The sequence below is a fragment of the Oncorhynchus clarkii genome, chromosome 16, assembly GCF_045791955.1.
Source record: "Oncorhynchus clarkii lewisi isolate Uvic-CL-2024 chromosome 16, UVic_Ocla_1.0, whole genome shotgun sequence".
In the NCBI taxonomy this organism is placed as follows: domain Eukaryota; kingdom Metazoa; phylum Chordata; class Actinopteri; order Salmoniformes; family Salmonidae; genus Oncorhynchus; species Oncorhynchus clarkii.
Window position 1 is genome coordinate 39,708,388 of NC_092162.1, and position 19,222 is coordinate 39,727,609.

General features: G+C 43.5%; 1 protein-coding gene across 1 annotated transcript in view; it reads left to right on the plus strand.

The window, feature by feature from the left end:
* The window catches only part of LOC139368426 (RNA-binding motif, single-stranded-interacting protein 2-like), a 36,767-nt gene that overhangs the window by 2,220 nt on the left and 15,325 nt on the right, over positions 1–19,222 (plus strand). Inside the window, exons 2-4 of the mRNA XM_071107303.1 lie at positions 4,773–4,945; positions 10,066–10,124; positions 10,962–11,053. Of these exons, the coding sequence (XP_070963404.1) occupies positions 4,773–4,945; positions 10,066–10,124; positions 10,962–11,053 (324 nt within the window). The remainder of the gene's footprint in view (positions 1–4,772; positions 4,946–10,065; positions 10,125–10,961; positions 11,054–19,222) is intronic.

Consider the following 19,222-nt stretch of genomic DNA (forward strand, 5'->3'; position numbering starts at 1 on the left):
CTTCTTTTTTCCCTCTCACATACCTTGATTTCTTTGGTTGTTAGGGGTTCAGTTCCCGTGGACAAGGGAGCCACCAGACCTTTCCTCTGTATAGAGTAAAGTGAGCCACTTTTCTCAAACCCAATGTGTTTGTCTTATTCATCAGATTGCTCTGTCTTCATTTTCTCTTTCTTCAATGTCTTTTCTGCATATCTGAAACAAAAAAAAAAACGGTTTCGTTTTTTTTTGTAGTTTTGAGTGTAGAGTTGGATCGACTCAGAGAGGGAAGAATGAAGACCCACCTGCCGTCTCTATGTTGTTGAAGAGTTGGTGAGGTTGCAGGTTGAAGTAGAAGCACCAGAAGAGTGCCATCGTTGTGTTTCCCCTCCAAAACCTTTTCTGCACACTGTGGCAGAATACAGTACCAGGCAGCAAACACAGAAAGCTTATACTTTCAGAAACATGATCTTTTCTACCATGCCTTTGAAAATCTCTTGTGCCAAGCAGGTAGGCCTTTGCTTATTTAGACAGATAAAACATGCAATGTGTGATGTGTTTGTTGACAGATTTTGAAAATGTGTTTATGGAGAACTGAGTATAAATAGAACTGGGATCATTTCAGTGGGAGATGAAGTTTTTTTTTCTCTCTCCTTGGTTCTTCTCCTCAAAAAGCGTTCCTTGCTTCCCTGTGACGATTTGAGAAGGAGGCAAGGAGGGTGGATGTGAGGAATCGAGGAACAGATTTTTGAGACTCCAGCTGTGGCCTGAGGTGTGGGAGCAAAACTCCGTCGCTTGCTGTGTACAGTAACATACTGTACATTGTGGAATACATCCAATAACTTCCAGGGCTAATACTTACAGTGCTGTAGTTCAGTGAGAGAGGAAGGACCAGCTCAGAGCTATCACCCACACTTAAAATGTCTCTTAAATATGTCCAATTGTGTACTGGAAAAGAATGGAAACACTGCACTCATATGGGGTATTATATATATCACCATATTACAATACATTCTAAAGGCTCTACGTGCTTATAATGATATATAGAGCATTGTATATTTAGGTAATAAAGTGTAAACCATGTGATTTTAAAAGTAAGGTTTTCCTAGCCTGGTGTTGCATCCAGCCTGCTTGTGCTATAAGCCAACTCCTCTCTATGTTCGATGCCTAAGATGTTTGGCTTGCCAATGGTAGAAGTGTCGCCTACAGCACATACAAACAGTATGGGGCAAGACTAGGAGTTTCCCAGTACTCACTCGGTCATATTTAAAGGAAAACTCTTTTTTTATTGTATTTATTTAATGTAACCTTTATTTAACTAGGCAAGTCAGTTACGAACAAATTCTTATTTAGAATGACGGCCTACCCCGGCCAAAGCCTAACACGGACGGCGCTGGGCCAATTGTGCGCCGCCCTATGGGACTCCCAATCATGGCCGGTTGTGATACAGCCTGGAATCGAACCAGGGTCTGTAGTGATGCCTCTAGCACTGAGATGCAGTGCCTTAGACCGCTGCGCCACTCGGGAGCAAAAGAAATATGCGTAATGTTTTACATGTCAGCAATCAAGTTTTGAAGATATATGACTTTCAAAATAGAGAAAAACAGCCGGTATGATGCATTCTGCATCACGTGAGGCAAAACGCAGCATCATATTTCTGTATTTTGAAAGTTGCATATCTTCAAAACTTGATTGCTGACATGCAAAACATTTTGGGACTATATCAACAATGGACTAATGAAACAAATACCAAAAGATAGTTCCCGGGTGGAGTTTTCCTCTAATCCTTCATTGTCTTGAGAGACACATTCTTTAGTCTGTGTTCCGGTACTAATGAGGCTTTTAGGAATGTGGAGAACGTGAAAACGGCCGTAGAAAAGAAACCCCCTCTGTCTTACCCCCAATTCTGAGGGTAACTAACTAACACAAACATTTGTTTATGGCGTGGGAATGTAAATAAATAATTTAACTCCACATTCTAATGCTGCTGCTGTCTGTCAGGAGCAGTGTGAACAAACATTGTAGGAGGCTGTGTGTTTACAGTAGGGGAACAGGACAGGAAGGACTTCCATCAGATGCCAGTGTGGGTCAAACTCAGTGCAGTGATCAAGAGTGCATATAAGAGCACACATTGTTCACACAATGCTGCAAAACCAACCTACCGGTAGCTACCGAATGGTAATGACACAAGATTTGTGATTCATAAGCATGTTCAGAAACAAATGAAAGATGGACTACACACACTGACTGCACACATTGCAGCACATTAGCTTCCCCTATGTATATTTGGGATGTACAGCTAGTGTATGCACCTATACATCATGGAAATTCCACAAATTCATTTATTCATACCAATGCTATTAATCATGCACTGTGTTTTGTTTGTTCTTTATCCAACCAGGTGAATCCCATTGAGATATCAATCTCTTTTTCATGGGAGCCCTTCTGTACTGTTTGGTAGAACAGAACACCTGGAGCTGGCAGGCAGGCCGCAGACAGGCAGACAGGCAGGCAGGCAGGCAGGCCGCAGACAGGCAGACAGGCAGGCAGGCAGGCCGCAGACAGGCAGGCAGCAGGCAGGCAGGCAGGCAGACAGACAGACAGACAGGCAGGCCGCAGACAGGCAGGCAGGCCGCAGGCAGACAGGCAGGCAGACAGGCAGGCCGCAGACAGGCAGGCAGCAGGCAGGCAGGCCGCAGGCAGACAGGCAGGCAGGCAGGCCGCAGATAGACAGGGAGGCACACAGGCAGATAGACAGAGACAGACAGCAAACAGACAGACAGGCAGGCAGATGGGAGCCTGGTGGGTGTGGATCCATCTCATTCTCTGGTTCTCTGCCATCTTCCTTGTCTCAGAACGAGCAGAGCAGAGCAGCCTTAATGAGACAGTACCTTCTGACTGGAGAGCACATGAGAGGGATTAGCGCCTTCCGCTAGCAAGCTCCCCAATTATCTCCCCAATTAGATAGGCTTCAATGGCCCAGGCCCCATCCATCCATCCCCATTCATCCATCCATCACATAGATCCAGACAGGTCTCGTCCAACAGCATACAGCTCTATTTAGCAACAGTGCCAGGCTCCATCCTCTATCAAGCAGCACACCAATCCTTTAGCCAGGCCCAGGCCACATCTATCCAGCCCCATCATCCATCCAACACACACATCCAGACAGGCCTCATCTAGACCTAGGCCCCATCCAGCATACAGATTATATCTACCACCAGGCTTCATAAAGCTCCATTCTGTACCATACAGATTCTTTAGCCACACCCAGACCCAGCTCCATCCATTCACCAGCCACATACAGATCCCAGTACCCAGGCAGGTGCATCCCTCCTGATAGGGTTTACATGCAGGCTGGTATGCTGGGAGTAAAGGCATAGCTAGCCACAGGGAGAGGTCGCGGTTGTGGGAAAACAAACAATGTGCTGCCCTGCTACTGATGCTGAAAAGAGGCAGATTAGAGGTGTAGAATGGGTATGGTGAATGAATGGGCTCTGTGAGAGTAACAACAGTGATTAATGACGGGGTGGTAAAACTCCTATGGAGGGGTTCAAGGCTGCGTGCTGCTGGGTGTTGTGAAGGCCATGATGAATGCAGAACTGTGGAAAAACAGGCAGAATGGTATAGCAGTAGAGCAGTGGTTTGGGAAGGATGTAACGTGTTAGAGAGAGAGGAGGAGGAGGAGGAGAAAAAAGGGGAATAAAGAAGAAGAGGAACTGTTTCATTAGAGCGGGTTACCAATCACACTTGCAGGAAACAATGGGCCAGCTAGTTGGACACCATTAGGTCAGCACTGGAGCAGATTGGAGCGGAGTGGGAGGTGACTACTGAGGGCTGGAATCAAGCTCATTCGGCTACTTTAGAGACACTAGGCGCATTCCAGTTTTTCCTGTGTCTAATATGCTCTCATTTTCGACCGAGCTGACCACATCGATTCACAGGGGGACTGTTATAGGTTAAAACAGTAACTGATTTCCCCTCCAAAGCGGTGTCAGCTCAGTATTGATATAAATTGAGTTGTGGCTGTAGCAGCCCTGCAGAGTGCCGACTCGACTGAAATGTGATTCATGCGAGGAGTCCTCTGTCTAGAAGTGTATCCATGGTCTGGTGTTTATAGGTCATGATGGTAATGTTTTATGTTATTACTGCCCCCATTAGCAGACCATAGTAGCCTTACACTGAAAGCCTATCTAGCAGACAGTTAAGTACACTGAAATCCTATCTAGGAGGCAGTTAAGTACACTGAAATCCTATCTAGGAGGCAGTTAAGTACACTGAAATCCTATATAGGAGGCAGTGTAGTGAAATAACCAAATTGCTATTGATTTCGCAGCCCTGGCCCCGGATTTGTAGGGTACTATATTGACATGTTGCCCTTTGCTTAACCACCCACTGTAACAGGTTATCCTGCTAATTGTTTCCTGAATAGATTTTTGTAGATTAGGTTACACTCTAGTTAAATATAAATCGGTGGATCATGAACAGCCTGGAGAGTTGACTGATAACAGCCCAGATGTGATCTAATGGACGTGCCTATTCAGGACTGTCGAGGAGTGTAGCATTTTACTGTGACAGATTGGGGTTCAAATCTTGGTTTCCTGCATATTTTAGCCAAAGCCTATAGGCATAAAGTCTCAAGCAAGGTTAGCCTACTCATCATGTCAATTGGTTTTTACCTAACCACCTCCCTTACATCCTCACCAAATGTCTAATCTCACCCAGAATCAAATCTTTCATACATGCTAGCCAGCGACTGCCCAATGTAATCATATCCTGTCTCTGCCTCGCTCCAGCCGACGTATGTGTCTTCCAGCCACCAGATGGCTCTACCCAGCCCCAACCACACCACCAGCAGCAGCAGCAGTAACGGCAGCCTCAGCGCAGAGCAGCTGAGCAAAACTAACCTCTACATCCGTGGCCTCCACCCGGGAACCACAGACCAGGACCTGGTCAAACTGTGTCAGCCGTAAGTAACTCATCAACAAATCACTCCGCCACCACACGTCTCAGTGAATCTATGGCTCTGTGTAAAATGAACGAACTGTGGTGGAAGAGAATAGTGAGAGAGGAAATTGTGTTAATGGGGATAGACAGGGCCTGAAATAATGCTTGAGCTGAAAAGGGCAAGAAGCGGGTGCACCTTTCACAAGTGTCTCACCAGTCAGTGGCCTGTGGACAGATCAACTGGACGTTTCAGGCAGGCACAACTGAGGGCAGACTTTCCAACAGCTAGCTTACTAAGCACGTTTTGTCTCTCTCCCTGGCGCTTCCTCTCTGTATGATGGTCTTGCCATCACCAGAGAATGGGCTCACTCAGCTTCCAGTGGTCTGAGTGGTTGGTATCTCCGCATTCAAATAAATCAGATGATTACAGCATTTCCAATATGCATTAGACACACGGCAGTGATAACCAGAACTGTCATGCCAGAGCCACTTGGTCTGTGTCTGTTCGGTCTTCCATGAAACACCAAAATGAAGAAGCCCGTTGGGTGAAGATGAAGGAGTTGGCTGCCCTTCATTGAATACTGGAGCCTGAGGAGAAACGAAACAGTAGAACGAGTGAGACGTAAAGATAGATGCTGAGGGAAGGAAGGAGAAAGAGGAGGGGGAGGGAGAGGGGAGGAGAGATTAAATGGGGAGAAAGGGAATGAAGGAGAGAGAGAGTGTGGGAAGTAAGAGAGGGAGAGGAAGGGTATCAGATGGAGAGAAAGCGAGAGAGAAGGCAAGAGGGAGGGGGAAGGAGAGAAGCAGAGTGAATGAGGCCTGCTATTTTCCAGCTGTCTGGAAGATATGGCTCATACGAGGCTGCCCAAAACCCACAGGAAACCCTGAGCCCAGGGGAAAGGGAAATACAAACAAGGCCAGTGGCATGAAGAGGGGGATGGAGAGAGACAGCGGGAGAGAGAGGGGGATGGAGGGAGAGGGGGAATTAGGAGGAGGAATGTAGGGAGTTAAGGTTTTCTGTGTGAGGTGGTATGTGGGTAGTTCTGCTGTTACAGAGTAGATACAAACACTGTATTTGCTTGTGAGTAGAGGAGGGCATTAAACAAGGCGTACGGTTTTGTATACCACTGTTGAGATGAAAACATGCTTTGTTAAAAATAGGCAATAAGAATGGATGGCGCTATGCAAGGTCTACTCTACTGTCCACTGAGTGTACAAAACATTAGGAACACTTGCTCTTTCCATGACATAGACCAGATGAATCCAGGTGAAGGCTATGATCCCTTATTGATGTCACTTGTTAAATCTACTTCAATCAATGTAGGTGAAGGGGAGGAGACAGGTTAAATAAGGACTTATAAGCCTGGAGACAATTGAGAAATGGATTGTGTATGTGTGCCATTCAGAGGGTGAATGGGCAAGACAAAATATTAATGTGCATTTGAACAGGGTATGGTAGCAGGTGCCAGGCACACCGGTTTGTGTCAAGAACTGCAACGCTGCTGGTTGACGCTCAACAGTTTCCTGCGTGTATCAAGAATGGTTCACCACCCCGAGGACATCCAGCCAACTTGACACAACCGTGGGGAGCATTGGAGTCAACATGGGCCAGCATCCCTGTGGAACGCTTTCCACACCTTGTAGAGTCCATGCCCTGACGACTGTTCTGAGGGCAAAGGGGGTACAACTCAATATTAGGAAGGTGTTCCTAATGTTTGGTCCACTCAGTGTATGTAACTATAGAGAGCTTGGCAATACAGGGAAGAACATGAATAAAGTGACGAAGTGAAAACCACAGGAAACATGAATTTGACATAACTAACTAACTAACTGCCAGTTGCTCCATGTGAGGCGAGGAGCTTTGAGCACTGATGGGGGTATCACACCTGGGTTCAAATAGTATGTTAAATCCTTGAAATACTTACTCTGTGCTTGATTAGGCTTTCCTGGTGCAATGTAATCAATGGATGAGTTTCATAAATACCAACCTTGCCCATCCGGCTCACAACTGACATGCTTAATCAAACTCTCAAATGATTTGAAGGAAAACAAATACCGTTTGAACCCAGGCCTGGGGGTTATGGAAGGGAGGTTGTTCTGCCTCCTAGCCCCAGCAGCGCACCCTCTTTGGGTGGCTGGCTCTGGCCTGGTTCTAGCTGACTATGGGTGCAATGCTAGACACTGTACTCTCTGCTCTCTGCTCTCTCACACATGGCGGAGTCTCCTGCTCCTCCAACCTCCCTCTCTCCACACCATACAGCCACAGGGTTAGACCTCCCAGCTGAATGCACTAGTAGATGGGCATCTCTCCATTGCACAATTAAGGAGGCCAGCAAATACTGTACTGTACACAACTAGTACCCAGGAGGAGAGAGAGAGAGAGAGAGAGCTTGTAGCAATCTTTCCCTCATGCAGTATTCTATGGGGATATCCATAGTTCAACTAAGGAGGCCTGCAAATGCGATATAATGCCCAGAACAGAGAGCTAGTAGCAACCAGTTTCCCCCGTGCAGTTGTCCTATTCTAGGGATTGCTTTTCATTTGCACACAGAACAGTACTATCCATAAAAAATGTTACTAGAAAACAGTGGATATGTTATGCCAAAGCATAATGTATTTGATGGCATAATGTAGTTGATGGCATAATGTATGTGATGGCATAATGTATTTGATGGCATAATGTATTTGATGGCATAATGTATTTGATGGCATAATGTATTTGATGGCATAATGTATGTGATGGCATAATGTATTTGATGGCATAATGTATGTGATGGCATAATGTATTTGATGGCATAATGTAGTTGATGGCATAATGTATTTGATGGCATAATGTATGTGATGGCATAATGTATGTGATGGCATAATGTAGTTGATGGCATAATGTATGTGATGGCATAATGTATTTGATGGCATAATGTATGTGATGGCATAATGTATTTGATGGCATAATGTATTTGATGGCATAATGTATGTGATGGCATAATGTATGTGATGGCATAATGTACAGTGCCTTGCGAAAGTATTCGGCCCCCTTGAACTTTGCAACCTTTTGCCACATTTCAGGCTTCAAACATAAAGATATAAAACTGTATTTTTTTGTGAAGAATCAACAACAAGTGGGACACAATCATGAAGTGGAACGACATTTATTGGATATTTCAAACTTTTTTAACAAATCAAAAACTGAAAAATTGGGCGTGCAAAATTATTCAGCCCCCTTAAGTTAATACTTTGTAGCGCCACCTTTTGCTGCGATTACAGCTGTAAGTCGCTTGGGGTATGTCTCTATCAGTTTTGCACATCGAGAGACTGACATTTTTTCCCATTCCTCCTTGCAAAACAGCTCGAGCTCAGTGAGGTTGGATGGAGAGCATTTGTGGCTATGCTAGGGATATAGAGGAGCAGTTAGGACCCAGAGATGAGGCTCTGTTCTGGGCGTTGTGTTAGCTAGCAGAGTGAGAGAGAAAGTGTTGCTGTGGATCCCAGCCAGCCAGCCAGCCATGCAGGGTTGCTTGTACAGCCCAGAACAGCACAGCCAAGGCAAGGAGAGTGAGATCAGGTTACAGAACATACACATGCCTTAGAGAGATGCAGGGAGCTGATATCCTGCTTCTGCAGTGTTGGTGTAGAAACAGGGGAGATTGTAAAGCTAGGTCTACCGTACAAATAATTTATAGAAGGCAATGTACAAGCCCTATATGTTCCTCCTGGAACAAAGATGATAAAGCCAAGACTTCTACATATACAGTGAGCTCCAAAAGTATTGGGACAGTGAAAAAATGTTTTCAACATTTTTATTTTTTTTGGGGCGGGGATTTGTAATGATACAATGACTATGAGGTTAATAAAGTGTAGACTGACAGATTTAATTTGAGGGTATTTCCATATCGAGTGAACCGTTGAGAAATTACAGCACTTTTTTTTACACAGTCCCTGTCACGGATCCCTCCGGAACTTTCATCCCGCACACCTGTCCCCTATTATCACTGATTAGTACTGGTATAAGTGTGTTCTTGGTTTACCATTGTCCGGTTGATTATTGTTACAATGTCCGTTGGTTTGTGTGAGTACCTGTGCTGTGTGTTTTGGCTTTCATGCCATTGTGGATTACGCAGATAATTACTAATCATTGTGCGCTTGTGTTATTTATTTGAGGTACTCCTCACTCTTTTGTTTGGGTTTCAACCCTGTGTTTTGTGTTGTGTTTGTTTGGTCTTTGTCCCCGTGCCTTTACACGGCACGCCGTAATTTGGGTATAATTTTTTTTTAAACTATTACGCATTCCTGCGCCTGTCTCCCGACCCTTCATACTAGTTTTTTGGTACCAAAAGTATTGGGACAAATTCACTTATGCGTATTAAAGTAGTACAAAGTTTAGTATTTGGTCCCATATTCCTAGCACACAATGATTAGATCAAGCTTGTGATTTTACAAACTCGTTGAATGCATTTCCTGTTTGTTTTGGTTGTGTTTCAGATTATTTTGTGCCCAATAGAAATTAATGGCAAATAATGTCATTGTATCAGTTTAAATCCAAAGTGCTGGAGTACAGCTCCAAAACCACAAATGTTTCACTGTCCCAAAACTTTTGGAGATCACTATTTCCAACTACAACAACACAATTAGCAATCATGCATTGGGTCATTTGTTATAAGCTAGGTCTGTAATATGCATTAATAGACAGCATGTACAGCCCCTATATGTTCCTCCTGGAAAGAAGATAATGAAGTCAGATGAGTAAGATAGAAATGTACGGCTGCCAGGGAAACAGAGATCGTATTGGTATATTTATGTTTAGTACTACACAGTGTGTAATGTAGTATTGCTTATCTACAATCTCAGGAAATACAACCGTACACCAACACTCCATTTCAGTGTGCTCCGCCTTGAGATGACACGGTTAGGGTGAGCCTCATAGACAATGATGGAGTGATGTTGGATTGAGTAGGATGTGGGCATCCTCATGGGAATCACTCCACCGGTTCTACGCCCCCCCCCCCCCCCTTTAAATGCCTTTAAAATACCTCCACCCTGCCAACTTTACTAATGTGATATGACGTTAGTGATGGTCTGTACGCAGCAGAAGCGTTGCTTGGTCCCCAGAAACCCTGACCATCCATCCACCTCTGTGTTTTCCAGGTATGGGAAAATTATGTCCACTAAAGCCATCCTGGACAAGACCACCAACAAATGCAAAGGTGAGGAGAGATACACCCACCCAAACACACTCACACCTACAGTACACACAGATAGATGTATGTCACGATCGTGATGTGACCCAGAACGTGGGCAGCGTCGCTGGTTACATACAGGAACTCCACATCTGGCCACAGTAGAAGGATAGACTATTCTCCTAAACCTGCCTCCACCACAGAGGTTCTGTTCTGTAGCGTTATCCTAAACCTGCCTCCACCACAGAGGTTCTGTTCTGTAGCGTTATCCTAAACCTGCCTCCACCACAGAGGTTCTGTTCTGTAGCGTTATCCTAAACCTGCCTCCACCACAGAGGTTCTGTTCTGTAGCGTTATCCTAAACTTGCCTCCACCACAGAGGTTCTGTTCTGTAGCGTTATCCTAAACCTGCCTCCACCACAGAGGTTCTGGTCTGTAGCGTTATCCTAAACCTGCCTCCACCACAGAGGTTCTGTTCTGTAGCGTTATCCTAAACCTGCCTCCACCACAGAGGTTCTGTTCTGTAGCGTTATCCTAAACCTGTCCACAGTGCAGAAGTGGAGAGATTCTGTTCTGTCATATTATCCTTAACCTGTCTGCTGTTTCAGCCCCATTCAATGCTTACCTGCACAGGACCTGCATGATTTGAGGTGTCATGGCCATAGCTAGATACTGTATCTATCTCTATGTTCATGCCTAAGGACAGGTGGTTTTCATTATCATGTTACAGTCTATAGTTTTACTTTTTTCCTGGTCAGGTCACATAGTCCTAGTCAGAAAACTCCCTGCCCTAGGCCTGTTGCCATAGTATGTACTTCTCAGTGTCACAACTCAAAGTATATTTGTCTGTCGTTGTCCCTGCAGGCTATGGCTTTGTTGACTTTGACAGTCCGTCCGCGGCACAGAAAGCAGTGACAGCACTGAAAGCTGGTGGAGTCCAGGCTCAGATGGCTAAGGTAAGAGGTCTACTCTCTCTCTCTCTAGCTCTCCCTGTTTCTATATCGCTCCCCCCTTTCTGAGAGCAGAGCTCTCCTTGTTGTGGTTGTTATTTTGTCTTTGTGTGGTGACCCTTGAGAGAGTAGTGTGTTGACCAATTAAGCCCATCGGTGTGTGTATGTGTGCCTGCGCTTGCCTGCGTGTGTGTTTTACAGAGGTGCTCAGGGAGTGTGTCCCAGGCAGGCAGCTCCTGCTCCCTCAGCAACCTGTACAAAGGGCTAGCCTGTTCTCCCTGGTGGAGGGAGGCAGGAGGCTGAGTCACTGTCTGAGCAGCTCTCTCCCCAGCCTCCCCAGCCCAGTACCAGGGCCCAATGCCCAGCCACGAGCCTTGTCACACCGGCTGGCCTCTCTGCAAACTCTCAAACCACACATTTGGCATCCGCAAACACTCACACACAGACTGCTTCAACCTCAGGCCCGCACCATCTCTGACACACACTAAACGTACACTTGGCAACTACACACACACATACAGTCCGTCCATGGCACAGAAACACACACACAGCCCACAGGATCAGAACGAGGCAGATGCGAATTTCACCAGAAATGACTCACAACACATTTGGCAACCGCGCACGCACGCACGCACAAACTGCTCCAACCTCAGCCCCACACCATTTCTGACACACACTTAACTTACACTTGGCAACTGCACACACACACACACACACACACACACACACACACACACACACACACACACACACACACACACACACACACACACACACACACACACACGATCATAACAGAGCAGATGACATTTCACCAGAATGATTCACAATGAGTCAGAAATGTGTCTGGGTAGGTATCAGCCAAGGTTGTAAACCTCCCAATGAACACCAGACATATATACAGACTGAAATATGGGTTATTCAGTATGTGAGAACACTTGTGAATGTCAGTAATCCAGCGCGAATGGAGATCAGCTTCCCAGCTAACAATTCTAGGGAGAGAGAACGTTTTTGTAATGTTAGCCATAATGTTCCCCTAACGTTTGAGTGGTCCAGTTCTCCGTTAGTCAGGGGAACATTTTATCTATTGCTTCTGAGTGGCGCAGCGTTCTAAGGCACTGCATTGTAGTGTTAGAGGCGTCAGAGGCGTTACAGACCCTAGTTTGATTCTGGGCTTTATCACAACCGGCCATGATCGGGAGTCCCCTAGGGGTGGGGCACAATTGGCCCAGCATCGTCCGGGTTAGGGCTGGGGTAGGCTGTCATTGTAAATAAGAATTTGTTCTTAACTGACTTGCCTAGTTAAAGAAAAGTTGAAGAAAAATAAATTTATGTTAGCAAAAACGTTCTGAGAACCTTTTTAGCATATTTTGGTGTTAACGTTAGGAGAACATTCCCTTAATGTCGAGAATAACTTATCTACCATGTGGTTATAATGTTCTCAGAATATACAACATTAATGTTCTAGACACGTTGAATGGGACATTGCTGCAACATTCATGTGTCCAGTTGTCTGAGGGTTCGAAAAAATATTCCATCAAGGTCCCATCAAACATATACAAAACATGGTTGCCATGTTCTCAGAATATAAGATATGAATGTTCTAGACAGGTTTTATGAGAACAGTGAAAGAACATTCTGGTTTCCAGTTTTCAGGCCTTGTTACTGTTTCCAAGCCTATGGGTTTGTAGCTTCAACCCCGCAGGACACACGCACACTAACACACACCAACGGATTAATGGCCTGCTGAATGTTGTTTTCTCTTTTCTCTTGATTAGTTTGTTCATTTCCATATTATGTCTAACTCTGAGAATCTACCCAGGGCTGAAAATAGCCCATATTAATATATGTACCCTTAGAAATAAGGTTCATGACATCAATAACTTGCTAACGTCAGATAACATTCATATATTAGCCATTTCTGAGACTCACTTAGATAATTCCTTTGATGATACAGCAGTAGCAATACAAGCATATAACATCTAAGAGACAGGAATGCTCATGGGGGAGGTGTTGCTGTATATATTCAGAGCCATAGTATCCCTGTATTGCTTAGAGAAGATCTCATGCCAATTGTTATTGAAGTGCTGTGGTAGGTAGCAGGTTCATTTGCCTCGTCTAAAGACTTTTATTTTGGGGTGTTGCTACAGGCCACCAAGTGCTAACAGTCAGTATCTAAATAATGTGTGTGAAATGCTTGATAGTGTATGTGATGTAAACAGAGAGGTCTACTTTCTTGGGGACCTGAATATTGACTGGTTTTCATCAAGCTGTCCGCTCAACCTCTTGAAGCTTCTCACTCTAACCAGTGCCTGTCATCTGGTTCAGGTTATTAATCAACCTACCAGGGTGTTTACAAAACACTACAGGAACAAGATCATCCACATGTATCGATCACATTTTTATTAGTACTGTAGAACTTTGTTCTAAAGCTGTATCTGTCCCCATTGGATGCAGTGATCACAATGTAGTGGCTATATCCAGGAAAGCCAAAGTTATAACAGCTGGGCCAAAAATAGTGTATAAGAGATCATACAAAAGATTTTGCTGAGACTTATGTGGATGATGTAAAAAATATTTATGATTATTAAGGAGCATCCAGATGCTGCTCTTGATGAATTTATGAAGTTACTTCTTCCAATTATTGATAAACATGCACCTGTTAAGAATCTATATGTTACAACTGTTCCATGGATTGATGAGGAGTTGAAAAGCTGTATGATTGAAAGAGATGAGAGGAGTGGCTAATAAGTGGCTAATAAGTGGCTAATAAGTGGCTAATAAGTCTGGCTGTACATCTGACTTTCTGACTTACTGCAAATTGAGAAATGATGTGACTTAACTCAACAAAAAGAAGAAGAAACTGTATTATGAAGCCAAGAATGATGGAACAAAAACATTTGAGTACTGAGTACTTGAAATTAGGTGCAGAAAGACAAATTCAACTCTTTTATCGAAGGTTAAACTGCAGCTGGCCCAGAACAGAGCAGCATGTCTGGCTCTTCATTGTAATCAGAGGGCTAATATAAATACTATACATACCAGTCTCTCTTGGCTAAGAGTTGAGGAAAGACTGACTGCATCATTTCTTATTTTTTATAAAGAAACATTAATGGGTTGAAAATTCCACATTGTTTTCATAGTCAACTTACACTCAGCACTGACAAAAAGCTCAAAGTATTATCTAGAGCCATGAGTACATGGAACTTCCTTCCATCTTATACTGCTCAAATAAACAGCAAACCTGGTTTCAAAAAACAGATAAAGCAACACAACGCCTCTCCCCTATTTGACCTAGATATTTTGTGTGTGATATGTAGGTTATGAATGTCGTTTTTAAATGTACGTAGTTCTGATCTTGAGCTGATCTTGTCTATTAATGCTCTCTTTATTATGTCATGTTTCACAACAGCTAGTTGGGATTTTGCAACAGCTAATGGGGATCCTAATAAAATATCAATACCAAGCCCATCAAGGCCCTGATTGATGAACCACTGATCCATTCATAGCTCTTTCCGTCTGTTGGCAAGTTTAGGGATACACACACACACACACACACACACACACACACACACACACACACACACACACACACACACACACACACACACACACACACACACACACACAGTGCTTTCAACACACAGTGTTTTCAACGTACATATTTGTCAGACTTCGACATACATGATTACATGTTCATGTACAGTGCCTTGCGAAAGTATTCGGCCCCCTTGAACTTTGCGACCTTTTGCCACATTTCAGGCTTCAAACATAAAGATATAAAACTGTATTTTTTTGTGAAGAATCAACAACAAGTGGGACACAATCATGAAGTGGAACGACATTTATTGGATATTTCAAACTTTTTTAACAAATCAAAAACTGAAAAATTGGGCGTGCAAAATTATTCAGCCCCCTTAAGTTAATACTTTGTAGCGCCACCTTTTGCTGCGATTACAGCTGTAAGTTGCTTGGGGTATGTCTCTATCAGTTTTGCACATCGAGAGACTGACATTTTTTCCCATTCCTCCTTGCAAAACAGCTCGAGCTCAGTGAGGTTGGATGGAGAGCATTTGTGAACAGCAGTTTTCAGTTCTTTCCACAGATTCTCGATTGGATTCAGGTCTGGACTTTGACTTGGCCATTGTAACACCTGGATATGATTATTTTTGAACCATTCCATTGTAGATTTTGCTTTATGTTTTGGATCATTGTCTTGTTGGAAGACAAATCTCCGTCCCAGTCTCAGGTCTTTTGCAGACTCCATCAGGTTTTCTTCCAGAATGGTCCTGTATTTGGCTCCATCCATCTTCCCATCAATTTTAACCATCTTCCCTGTCCCTGCTGAAGAAAAGCAGGCCCAAACCATGATGCTGCCACCACCATGTTTGACAGTGGGGATGGTGTGTTCAGCTGTGTTGCTTTTATGCCAAACATAACGTTTTGCATTGTTGCCAAAAAGTTCAATTTTGGTTTCATCTGACCAGAGCACCTTCTTCCACATGTTTGGTGTGTCTCCCAGGTGGCTTGTGGCAAACTTTAAACAACACTTTTTATGGATATCTTTAAGAAATGGCTTTCTTCTTGCCACTCTTCCATAAAGGCCAGATTTGTGCAATATACGACTGATTGTTGTCCTATGGACAGAGTTTCCCACCTCAGCTGTAGATCTCTGCAGTTCATCCAGAGTGATCATGGGCCTCTTGGCTGCATCTCTGATCAGTCTTCTCCTTGTATGAGCTGAAAGTTTAGAGGGACGGCCAGGTCTTGGTAGATTTGCAGTGGTCTGATACTCCTTCCATTTCAATATTATCGCTTGCACAGTGCTCCTTGGGATGTTTAAAGCTTGGGAAATCTTTTTGTATCCAAATCTGGCTTTAAACTTCTTCACAACAGTATCTCGGACCTGCCTGGTGTGTTCCTTGTTCTTCATGATGCTCTCTGCGCTTTTAACAGACCTCTGAGACTATCACAGTGCAGGTGCATTTATACGGAGACTTGATTACACACAGGTGGATTGTATTTATCATCATTAGTCATTTAGGTCAACATTGGATCATTCAGAGATCCTCACTGAACTTCTGGAGAGAGTTTGCTGCACTGAAAGTAAAGGGGCTGAATAATTTTGCACGACCAATTTTTCAGTTTTTGATTTGTTAAAAAAGTTTGAAATATCCAATAAATGTCGTTCCACTTCATGATTGTGTCCCACTTGTTGTTGATTCTTCACAAAAAAATACAGTTTTATATATTTATGTTGGAAGCCTGAAATGTGGCAAAAGGTCACAAAGTTCAAGGGGGCCGAATACTTTCGCAAGGCACTGTATACAGTAACTATAGGTGTAAGCAGTAGGGTGAATGTACTTTGAAGTATTTATTTATTTATTTATTTATTTCACCTTTTATTTAACCAGGTAGGCCAGTTGAGAACACCTTTATTTAACCATGTAGGCCAGTTGAGAACAAGTTCTCATTTACAACTGCGACCTGGCCAAGATAAAGCAAAGTAGTGCGACACAAACAACAACAAATACTTACACATGGAATAAACAAACATACAGTCAATAATGCAATAGAGAAAAAGTATATTTACAGTGTGTGTAAATGATAAGATAAGGGAGGTAAGGCAATAAATAGGCCTTAGTGGTGAAATAATTACAATTTAGCAATTAAACACTGGAGTGATAGATGTGCAAAATATGAATGCGCAAGTAGAGATACTGGGGTGCAAAGGAGCAAAAAAAGAAATAAGAAATAACAGTATGGGGATGAGGTAGTTGGATGGGCTATTTGCAGATGGGCTATGTACAGGTGCAGTGATCTGTGAGCTGCTCTGACAGCTGGTGCTTAAAAGTTAGTGAGGGAGATATGGAAAGCTCTGTTAAAAGTACATTCAAGAAAAACTTGTATTGATCATGGTGATTCAGGAGTACAATTAAAACAGGTTAATATGCCCCACCAACATCAGACAACTATACTGAAAACCCTTAAATTGTTGAAATAAGTCAATCAAGTCACTGATGAGGACTGTCAGATTAAGTGGTACCTGCCATGGACATGGTCGTGTAGTAGGAAGATCGGCATACCATGAACCAGGAGGTTGTGAGTGCAAATCCCAGGTGAGGATATGATGAATAATAATTACTGTATAAATGAACGTGCACAATATAATCATGTATGTCACATATGTAAGTTTAAAAATGTGTACACTGAGTGAACAAACAATTAGGAACACCTGCTTTTTCCATAACATAGACTAACCAGGTGATGTCACCAGTTGAATCCACTTCAATCAGTGTAGATGAAGGGGAGGAGACATGTTAAAGAAAGATTTTTAAGCCTTAAGACAATTGAGACATGGATTGTGTGGGTGCCATTCAGAGGGTGAATGGGCAAGACAAAATATTTAAGTGCCTTTGAACAGGGTATGGTAGTAGGTGCCAGGCACACCGGTTTGAGTGTGTCAAGAACGGCAAAGCTGCCGAGTTTTTCTCGCACAACAGTTTCCCGCGTGTATCAAGAATGGTCCACCACCCGAATGACATGCAGCCAACATGACACAACCGTGGGAAGCATTGGATTCAACATGGGCCAGCATCCCTGGGGAACGCTTTCCACACCTTGTAGAGTCCTCGCCCCAAAGAATTGAGGCTGTTCTGTGGGAAAAAAGTAGGGGGTGCAACTCTATATTAGGAAGGTGTTCCTAATGTTTTGTACACTCAGTGTATAATAAAAGCACCGTGTGTGTGAGTATCCCTAACCTTTTCAACCGACTCAGAGGGGAACGGATCAGTGGTTCACCAATCAGGACCTTGATTGGCCCTGTAACAAGACGTGATGTGTAATTTTTGTTGGGACACAAACGTTCTCTCAACGTTCCCATGAACCGTGTCTAGAACATGAATATCTTAAGTTCTGAGAACATGGGAAACAGCTTCTGGGTATGTTCTATGTTACATTAAGGGAATGGTCTCTTGGAAACATTCCTTGCACATCACAGGAACGTTCCTATGAAAACATCAGTTAATGACCTTTTGAGACTGTCGTACCCCCATCACAACCAATAATATAAGCTTGTTTACACAATTGTTTGTAAACAATGCAATTGTAAACCAAGCCTCAAAACATGATTAAAACAATATTTTGGATATCATGGATGGTCAGTCCTTGCATCCATACCTCTATGAATTTGAGAGGGGTTATATTTCTCCAGCCCCATCCCTCAGCTGTTTACCAAACTGCTTTGTTATTGTTTGAACTGCAGATTGCCTCGAAGGGAACGTTGTCTAAAATAGTTGGGTTCTCAGTGGTGTTGGGTGTGTGTGTCTGTGATGGTTGGAATAGTGTGTGTGTGTGCTTGCAAAGTGTTGATTTGGTGTTGGTTGTTGTTGATGAGAGGTGTGTGTGTGTGTGTGTGTGTGTGTGTGTGTGTGTGTGTGTGTGTGTGTGTGTGTGTGTATGTGTGTGTGTGTGTGTTCCTCGGGGAGAGACAAATCACCTTCACTGCAGGTCGCAGTGATTACACTATGCATAATTCATGAGCTTGAGATGAATATCAAATGCATTTTACAGCTTTTTAATCACATCTGCACACTAATGAATATGCAAAACAGTTATGGTTGAAATTCAGATACGCTATCATACAAGTATCTTACTTTGCTGTTATTTCAATTAAATTTGTTTGGGCAGGCAGGTAGTTTACTGAGTAGAAGTGGAAGATCTATCGAATGAATCAAAAGAATATGACATCATCCAAGCATTCCTACTTGGGAAGGACTACTTTGAGCTTCAGATCGTATTTGTCACAGCTGCATAATTTTACTGATGCCTGCATATGAATTCAAGGTCAGGATTATGCATGTGACTGACATATTTGGTCATGCCCTGGTCAGAGCCCCATTGGGAATATGATGGTGCGTGGAACCATAGGAATGAATCAGAATGATTTCCAAAAGTCTCTGTCCAAATCTGCCCTCACACAGTGTATAATTCTCCACAAAGATCACCCAATTATCGTAGAGACTCAGAGCCCATTGAATTGTAACTATTCTGTGATATCACATTACTTCACTGACGCATGAACCCGCAGTGCTGTTAACACAGCTAGTCTCACACAATGGGCCTGTCTTCTTCTCTCTCAGTGACTGGCTGTCTAATAAAGTGTTGAAGGGGGGG